This window comes from Pygoscelis adeliae, unplaced genomic scaffold (genome assembly GCF_000699105.1).
Source record: "Pygoscelis adeliae isolate BGI_AS28 unplaced genomic scaffold, ASM69910v1 Scaffold42, whole genome shotgun sequence".
Taxonomy (NCBI): Eukaryota; Metazoa; Chordata; class Aves; order Sphenisciformes; family Spheniscidae; genus Pygoscelis; species Pygoscelis adeliae.
The window spans coordinates 2,851,909-2,861,266 of NW_008824283.1; the positions used below are offsets into that span (position 1 = coordinate 2,851,909).

At 48.9% G+C, this 9,358-nt stretch overlaps 1 protein-coding gene across 1 annotated transcript; it reads right to left on the reverse strand.

The window, feature by feature from the left end:
* Positions 1–6,360: 6,360 nt before the first annotated feature.
* C1QTNF2 (C1q and tumor necrosis factor related protein 2) lies at positions 6,361–8,706 on the reverse strand. The gene is made up of 2 exons (XM_009318502.1): positions 8,466–8,706; positions 6,361–7,194 (listed from the first exon to the last, which is right to left on the reverse strand). The coding sequence occupies exons 1-2, from the start codon at positions 8,704–8,706 to the stop codon at positions 6,581–6,583; spliced, it is 855 nt and encodes a 284-aa protein (XP_009316777.1). The 3' UTR covers positions 6,361–6,580.
* Positions 8,707–9,358: the final 652 nt, after the last annotated feature.

The following is a 9,358-nucleotide window of genomic DNA, read 5'->3' on the forward strand; positions in this document are numbered from 1 at the left end:
TTTATTAGCTCTGGTTCTCTGTGTCTGCCCTGCTTCCATTCCACTGCCCTGCCTGGGTGGTTCCATGGTTGCTCATGCGTTTTTGTTATCTGATCTATCTTACTGAATCTGGCTTTCCTATTGGGTTAGTTTTCTGCAATTTTAGAGGGTGATACTGGTTCACAGAGGGCTCTGAAGCTGGCGCAAAGCAAGCACTGAGGACGCACAACCCCAAGCAGCAAGAGGTAAGCAGTGTTAAACTGGGATGATGTGATTTGTGGAGTTGTGCCCAAATCTGGCTTGTCCTGTTCCCTCTAAAAGCCAGCGCTGTTGGGGCTGGGCAGTGAGAGCCTGATCTAGCAAAAAACGCATAGGGGAAGATCCTGTAAGTTGTGTGGAACTGTGCCTTCACGTTACTGACTTAGCTGGATGTGCTGGTTTTGGCTGGGATAGAGTTAACTTTCTTCACAGTAGCTAGTATGGGGCTATGGCTTGGATTTGTGCTGGAAACAGTGTTGCTACTATAGGGATGTCTTAGTTACTGCTGAGCAGTGCTGACACAGAGTCGAGGGCTCTTCTGCTCCTCACCCCACCAGTGAGCAGGCTGGGGGTGCACAAGAAGTTGGGAGGGGACACAGCCGGGACAGCTGACCCCAACTGACCAAAGGGATATCCCACACCATATGATGTCATGCTCAGCATGTAAAGCTGTGGGAAGAAGGAGGAAGGGGGAGGACGTTCGGAGTGATGGCATTTTGTCTTCCCAAGTCACCGTTACGTGTGATGGAGCCCTGCTTTCCTGGAGATGGCTGAACACCTGCCTGCCGATGGGGAGCAGTGAATGAATTCCTTGTTTTGCTTTGCTTGTGTGTGCGGCTTTTGCTTTACCTATTAAACTGTCTTTATCTCAACCCACGAGTTTTATCACTTTTACTCTTCTGATTCCCTCCCCCATCCCAGCAGAGGGGAGTGAGTGAGTGGCTGTGTGGGGCTTAGTTGCCAGCTGGGGTTAAACCATGACACTGGATCAGGTTTAACACAGAACCATTAGCAAGCTGATCACGGGAGCTCTGTGCCCTCGCAGATGGCAGAGATGAGGGTAGGGCGAGAGCAGGGCTGCCCCTTTCCATGTGGGGTTCATGGGTTTGGAGAGCTGCAACCTGCTTTCTTCTGCTGTTGGTAGAATTAAGCTATGAATGACTTTTTTTTTTAAAAGACAATGTTACAGGATTAGGACTGTCCTTAGGAGCTGTAACTATTAAGCCTGGCTGGCTGGCATGAAGGGCTTTAACCCCAGTGAGCTGCTGTTGGGTGTGTATCCATGCCAGACTAAGCCTGTGACAGTGCAAGGAAAGAACAATACCATGGATAGTATTCTAGGGTTTAAGGAAAATACAGCTGTGCTTCTATGTAGCTTGAAAAGCATGTTTTATTCAAAAGCTTTAAATGGTTGCAGTTCCTAGCTTTCTGCTGATGCTGAGTGGGTTGAGTCGGGATGCTTGTGCCTTGCCTTGGGGGACTGAGAGCCCCCAGGGGAGGCTCGTGGGGCCTTTGCTGCCCAGCAGCCTGAAATATCTGAGCTTTGTGCCTGAGAACTGGCATGATGCACAAGCCAGCCTGCCCTGAATTTCCCCTTCAAGCACACCATCCCCTCGTCCCTGCCTCTTCCTGGTCTGAGCACTCATTTCCTTGGTCCTCCTCTCAGCCAGTGGTTTATGTGGAAATTAGAAGTGCTGTGAACATAACCTTCCTTGTAGAGGTCTTTCGCTTCTTGACCTGCCTGTCAAGCACCCTGGGGGACACGACCTCTCCTGCACACAGTCACTGAAAAATGCAGGGAGGAATGACGGCCATTACGGGGGTTACGGCAGTGCTGGAGTGGGGCACAGGGAGCTGCGGGTCATGGGCTTGTGCTGTCCTGATGTAACTCTGTATTGGGGTGCTGAGTGCTTTTTTTTAGCATTGGGGTGCTGACTGTCTAGTGTTAACTGGTGTAACTGAGGGCGGGCTCACCTGGGGAACAGGGCAAACCAGAGTCACTGGTAAAATGCACCTGGATCCTCCTTAGTCCCCCAGAAGGAAGATGTGATAAAGACTTGAAGGCATTGGTCTTGCCCGGTCTGCTTGGGTGAGTGCTGAAGCTCAGCAGCGCTGGGTGCTCGGGCGGCGTGTTGGGTACATGGCCTTAGGGCTGCACAGGGGAGATGGCACGTTGCTCTGGTGCTTTCTCTTCATTTCCAGCTGTGACATCACATAGTTATTTTCCAGACACTCAATGTACAGTGAGTCCACAGTTAATGTTAATTTTCCACAATGAAAATCTTTTTTTGTTTATCTTTTCATTGTTAGGATTGAAATGTATGGTTTAAAGAAAATAAATCTCGAAGTCCTTTTGTGTAGACCACCCCTGAAGCGAGGGAAAGGGCTTTGGGAGGCTGAGTGAGGGGGTCAGAACCTGCACCAGGCAGGAGGAGTTGTCCTGGGACTTGGGCTCATCCAGAGCTGAGTGCTTCCCACCCTGATATTTGTGCAGAGTGCTCAGACCGCCTGAAATCACAGCGTTGCCTGAGCTGGAAGCGCACTGCTGCATGGCACGGGGGATGGACATGGGAGAGAGCAGACATGAGCTCCTGTGGCAGAGAAACCCTGCACAAGTGTTCATGGTCAGGTCCGTGCTGGTCTTTAATGAACCACAAGATGAACCAGCTGAGCTTTTTCTCTGTTGCTAACTGAACACTGAAGGTGGGTGCTCCTGCTGTTCCTTGCCTCCCTGCCCCGGCACACTGGATGTGCCGGAGGGACTCACTTGTGCCAAAACGTGGCGCAAAGGGCAGCTCTGATACTTGCAGTGAAGGAGGCTGTTGCGGCATAACAGGTCTTGCATGAGGGTGGCAGAGGTGGATGGCATCCTGCTCAGCCAGGACATTCCTCCTTCCTGGTGGCACCTGCCCATGTGCTTGCCCAGCCACCACCATTTCCAGCTCTTCTCCCACAGCGCCAGGCAGCTGCCTGGGCTAGGGCGAGCAGCCTGCGTGGGAGTGGTACTCTCTTGAGACAGCTTGTCTGTGAAAGCCAGAGCTCTTTATCTGGTGTCTTTCCAGAAACTTTGTGTTTCTGGAATAAAGAGACTTTATGTAAATCTCAGTTTTAGTTTAAAAACAAAGTAAATAACTGCTTGGCTGGAGGACAATGGCAGCACAAACCAAAACGCAGCCTGAAGATGCAGGAGCAAGCCAGAATGTGTTATTTTTAAAATTCTCTGAAGTCTAAGCCAGTCATTCTGAGTTTCATGTGGGGTTTTCCCCCCTGCTTTTAATATTTCAGTGATTGGCCCTGTAGTGACCCAGATACGCTTGTGCTGTGCCAGCTGCCCTTCCCTCCTCCTCTCCTGGGAGAGGCAGGAGGAGGGGAGTCCACAGCTGCTTGAGATGATTCTTCTAGCAGGATTGGGCTGAATGGAGACACTTTGTTCAGCATGCAAGTTGCTCTTAAGGCATCCTAAAAGGAAATTCGTCTTTTTCAGAAGAACCTGTGCAAGAGGAACCCACGTGTATGCATTCAAACAGTCATGCCTCTCTTGCAGAAATACTTGTGATGCATAGTATCTTTAAATGACTTCAGCCCAGCGGGAGGTTAAACAACCTGGAGAAGCTGTTCCTCTCCCTCTTGCCTGCTGTATTTTGTTGGTTTGAGTTTTCCCTTGCGCCAAGTCCTCGATGGCAGCAGATGCCCGGGGCTGGGGTTTGAGCTGTGCGGTGTGAGGGCAGCACTGTGACCTGGTGGGGCGGCAGTTCCCGGGGGTGGATGGGAGCAGGCTGGAGCCAGCGGTCCTGTGCCGCTCCTGCAGGAAGGACCTTGTAGCCTCAAACTGAAAGCAAGTGCTATTGTACTAAGCACTCAGTGGGGGTCAGTGGTTTTCTTTACAATTTGCATTTTGATATTCCAGACATAAGACTTGCTTGCAGGTTTTCTTTTTCACTAGAATAAAAAGGATGCTTTGCCAGGCAGTTAATAACTTCCATTGCGTCTCATCTGGGGAAACCAGCTTGTGTCCCCTGAGAGGGCTGACACGGGGAGGAAACGCTCCCTGCTGGGGCCTGCTCTGGAGATAACAAGGGAAGACTGAGCGGCTGAGCTGATCTAATTGCTTGCTGCTGCTTCCCCTCCACCCTCCCCTTCTCAGGATTATTCCCTGTGGTGCTCTCCCATCCCCTCCCAGCTCTGGTACCTGCCTTGTGCCAAGTGGGTTCAGCTCACTAACCTGACTACAAATAAACCCCAAACAAACAACAAATTAAAAAAAAACAACAACAACCAAACACCCCAAAAATACCGACTTCTGGGGATGGGTCATGCATTGAATCAAGGGGAAGGGACTGAGGAGGGAAGCAAGGTCTCTCTCTTCTGGCAGCAGTGGGCTGTGAGCGCTACTGGGTTAATTAAAGCTGTGCTGTGTAATTTCCCTTTTGGGTGCAGCACAGCTGGGTGCTCTTGTGGAGAGGCAACATCCTCCCATGTGTCCCACCACCTCCCTGGGGGTGCCTCTAACATGCACAGGTGCTGGAGACCTGCATCGGGTAGAGACCAGCCAAAAAGCGGTTATTTCCCCTGCTGGGCTCCTGGGCTGTCATGGTGGGAGTGCGGGGCTGGGCATTGAGGGAGAAATGCAGTTCTTGAATTACCGCTGCCTTTGGGAAGCTGCCTGCAAATGCACCCCAGGACACCCTAAATGAGGGAGCTTTGGGAAGAGAAATATATTATCTGAGCAACCACTGTCAGGGGGAGGACACCTGCCATCTGGGCGAGCAGCTTCAGGGGAACCGACAGATCCTGTTCTTCCACCTTGCAGATTTTCTTTCACAGAGAGCAGAAAACTCTGCACTCCCCAGCTTGCTGGGCTGGGAGGGTTGCAATAATCCTGCTGCACCTGCCCCTACAAAATCCATCGCTAAACCCAACAGCCTCTGTGGAATCTGTAACATAGTTTTGAAATACCTTCTGGGAAACCGCATTTATAAATATCAAGAGTATTCCAGCAGTACTTTTGTTCAGCTTTATTTTATAAAACGTATTTGAAAAGATTTTTGTAAGATATAACACAATTACTGTAGTTCACAAAAATCATGCAAATATTTTGACTTGTAAAAGTAAGATTAAAAAAAAAAATCTTTGTTATTACGGGATATCCCTTTAATGTCTAAATATGAGGATTAGAGGAACTGGGAGTTCATGAGAGTTTTCACCAAGTGATAAAGGAGATGAGAAATATAACTGGAAATGAAGAAGATGCACCTGATAGCAAGGAAGAGAGTCCTCCCATCTGGCTACTGAGACAGACCTCTGTGTTACAGGAGTGTTAGACACCCTGGGGCAAGGCAGCCAGGCTGAGCGGCTTTACAGCAGGGCAACTCTGCTCTGGTAATAGCGAGCCATTTTGGAGCGTGTCCCTGTATTAGCTGATACAGAGGAGGAAAAAACGTCGCTAAGCTCAGCTTAGCAAAAGCAAAAAGCCCAGCTGAGCAAAACTTCAGTTTTTGACTTTTCTAGGTTTTTTCCATACAGTTTAGAACTAAAACATTGATTTTGGAGCATCTGTGATATTTGACATACAACATCAAAAAAGCAAAGCAGCAGTAAGATAGGGTCTAGCTGTAGCATTAAGCCCTTGAGGAGGATCTCGGCAGCACCACAAGTATCTCCTTCCGGCAAACGCTGGCAGGGATGAAAGGAGGGGGTTGTTAGCGAATCTGTTTCTGGAGTGAAAAGGTTCATGCTGTCTTTGACAGTTGAGTCTTATGTGTAAAGTTCATCCTCCGCTGTGGCTCGGAGGCCACAGGTATTTGGCTTCCACAGCCTGGTTTAGGCTCTGGGCACTGCTTACCAATGCTTGTCTGAAACCGGGTGCAGGACTCCAGCGCTGGTGTATCGAGGCTGAAATCTGAGAAACGCCAGTGGTCCTCGGTGCAACAGCTGGTGTCGTACAAGGAGTTTTACCTTTAACCTTAAAAACGAGATCCCTCTTCTGTGTCATTTCCTATTTAGACTGGATGCCTTTGCTTATTAGTACTGCTTTGGTGGGCTGAGAGCTGCTCTTACTTTTATAACTTTAGCTGACAACTTCCCGACTCTTAAGTAGCTGGTAAGTGTAGCTCTATTAACAAGGATTATTACTGTTATGGGGTGTAGAGGGAGGAGGCGCAGTGGTACAATCTCCAGCATCAATGGCACCTCTGAGCTTGGCTTTCAGGAAATGGTTGTTGGTTTCCATGCTTTATAATAATAATAATATAATAACCAAAGCATTCTGCACCAGTATTTGAGTTACGTGTCCATGGCATGTTGGAATCATCATGGAAAACATAATGGGTGGCTTTGAGATTGAGAGATTCGTGAGGCTGCTTAAAGGTGAGTCCTACTAGTCCTGGTACCCTGTGGACTAGTTGATGACATCAAGTAAATATCTAAATAGCCAATACAGGCTGTTAGCGCCAAAAATGTAGAATGGTATGATAATCCCACACCATGTCCATGTACAGGCTACACTTTGCTGGACTGAGGTCTCATGCATTTCCTATTTTTTCCCACAGGCTAGTTTCTCATCCTATATTTCATTGAGATAATCTTGATCAGGATATATCAGGAAACCAGTAAATAAGCTGTCTGTCCAGTACGGATCATAAAAGAGCCCATTTTGTTCTGAGTAAAATATCTGCAGCCATACCTCGTCCTCCTGCTTCAGAGAAAGGATGGTTGATCCAGAGGCAACGTCATGGTTTCCAGTGTTGGCATCAAAAGTCTTGATCCGGTACTGCCCATTGTGGACCAAGCCGATGGCCAAATGTTTGTTGGCCAAAGTGATATCATAAGTGAAGTAGTAAATACCTGGGATGCTGCATATAAATTTCCCACTGGAAGCATTGTAATGTCCTCCCTCGTTCATCAGGATCCTGTCAAATTTAATGGGCAGCCTTTCCCTTGGGTAGCTCTTTGAGACTGCCACGGAGAAGGCAGATTTGGCTTTGTTGGCATTGCAGGTGCAGGGTCCTGGCATCCCGGTCTCGCCCTTGTTCCCTTTGGGCCCTTTCTTTCCCGGTGCCCCATTTTTTCCAGGATTACCCTTTAAACCCTTTGGCCCTCGTGGGCCTGCCTTGCCAATAGCTCCTGCTTTCCCCTTCGGTCCTGGCTTGCCAGGGTTTCCTGTTCTGCCTTGTGGACCTAGAAGACAAATAACCTTTTAAATTTATTAGTGGAAGAGATGATATGGTGAGTGGAAAGGGGTTGTATCGTTGCAGCAGTATATTTTCATTTAGGAGGAAAACCTTGCTGGTGAGAATCCCGATGAAATACCACCCGGGGCTGGACATGTATCGGGACTGACTAACTGTGTTAGGTAGGTAGTTGGCATGATAACAACGGGACACAGGAGCAGGACAGTCTGTCCCTTTTAAGGACCAAAAGGCTGGTTCAATTATCTGACATCCCTTGGGTTTTAAAAGAGTGGGATGGGTTTGTGAAGCTTTTAGAACCTACTTTTGAGCAGATGGAGTATTTTTAATCTCCTGTCTCTCTTTTTTTTTTTATTTACCATGAAACTATGTTGTTTAAAAAAAAAAAAATCTAGGTATAGTAAAAAGCCCAGCCTAGCTGGGAGCTGGACTAGTCATGAACCAGAAGACACCCGGTGCAGGGATTGCCTTGAGACGGGAAGCGAGTTGGGCTCTGTCACAGTGATGCTGGAACTGCTGATTAGTGGTGATTGTGGTAGCGTCTGATATAAGACGAATTCATGGGGATTTATACCCTGTGTCTCGACCTGCTGTAGCAAGACTAGGTTTAATGCAGCTGTGGGTGAGAACCTGTTCTCCACATTCCCTGTTTTGGGGGTTGGAGAAGAGAATAAGAATAAGCTGCCACGTGCAGCTTTGGCATGCTAGTGTTACACTGAATCAGGAGTGCACTCCAGTGTGGCAATGGGAAATCACTGTTTTCTCACCATAGCTGGTCCTGATGCTTACTGACTGTGAGGATGGATCTAAAGGAAAGCCACACCTCAGGGCTAAAGAAAGGTCATTGTTTGCTTTGATTTAGATTGACCAAGGTCAGAGCAGTGCTTGTGCTCCCCGGAGCACTCTAGCTGGATAAAGTATTTAACTTTGTCACCTGACTTCGTTTCCCTTGAGAGCAGGAGTCAGAAACCACCACTCTGTCCCGTCTAGGGAGCATATGTCAAAACAGGGAAAATCTCACTTCGCAACAAAATAAAGCCAATAGGAATCGCATGCAGCATTAAGATGCTATCAGCAAATAGTGTGAGTCTGAACCCCCCGGCAGGAGCTGACAAGTGGGAGATGTTGGAGGGGGGAGAGTGGAAATTTCTAGAAGAGTTTCCTGCAGCTCAGATTTGGGATATGTTCCTGTCAACTGAGCTATTGCACTATTGCTTTTACATTTTACCCTTGCTGTGTTAAGAAGCGCTTTTCTCTTACCTTCATCGCCATGCTCGCCTTTATCCCCGTCCTTGCCGTCCTTGCCATCTTTTCCTGGGAAGCCCATCCTGCCAACCGTCCCTGGAGCCCCAGGCGTGCCAGGGGGGCCGGGTGGCCCGGGGGGTCCCGGCAGGCTGCATGCCAGCTGGGGACCTTCCTGCAGCGCTCCCTTGGCAAAGCCCCCAAGGATGTGGTTTGCCACGCAGGGCACGGTCCAGAGGAGGAGGACAGCGGAGATCATGGCACAGCCTGTAAAAAAGAAGAAAAAAAAAAAAAAAAGGGGACTTGGCTGGTACGTGCAGTAGCCAGCATGTGTGGGTGCGGTGGTGTCCCCTCCACCGGGGCTGCATGTTGTAGAGACTTGCATGAAAATAATTAGGCTGTTTTTGGCAGGGTGGGGGAGCTGTTTGTTTTGGTGTGACATGAATTCAAGGATTTGGCTCACGGAGTTTTTCAGGTCTGAGCAATATTTCTTTTCCAATCTTCCTCTTCTCTAAGCATGTATCTGTGGCCATCCCTTATTTTGTTTTGTTCCCCTCCTTCTTTCTCATGCTAATGTACCTGGCAGCTCCATCCCTCCTCTGAAGTCCATCTCGTGGCTGTTTGGTCTCCCTTTGTGCAGTGAAGGACTGAGATGTAGGGAGAGTCAGAAATGTCCCTGCTCTCTCCTACCAGCCAGTGCTCTCCTTCCCCAGCCTGTGACTGCCATCCTCCCTTACCACTTCCCTTCTTTTCACCCTTCCCTGAGCCTCCTTTCCCCCAAAACACTGAGTGGTTTTGCCCAACAGTATGAATTGAGCCTTTCAGCTAGCTGAGAATGTCCCGCTCCTCATCGCAGCTCGCCTGCATGGCACCGCACAACCTGCGGCCGAATCACCTGCCAAGTCTCTGGC

Excerpts from the sequence above, each read along its gene's own strand:
- C1QTNF2 (XM_009318502.1), bottom strand. The coding sequence starts at position 8,706 with ATGATCTCCGCTGTCCTCCTCCTCTGGACCGTGCCCTGCGTGGCAAAC. Across the intron at positions 7,195-8,465 it reads AGGCGAGCATGGCGATGAAG|GTCCACAAGGCAGAACAGGA; the intron begins GTAAGAGAAAAG and ends TTTGTCTTCTAG.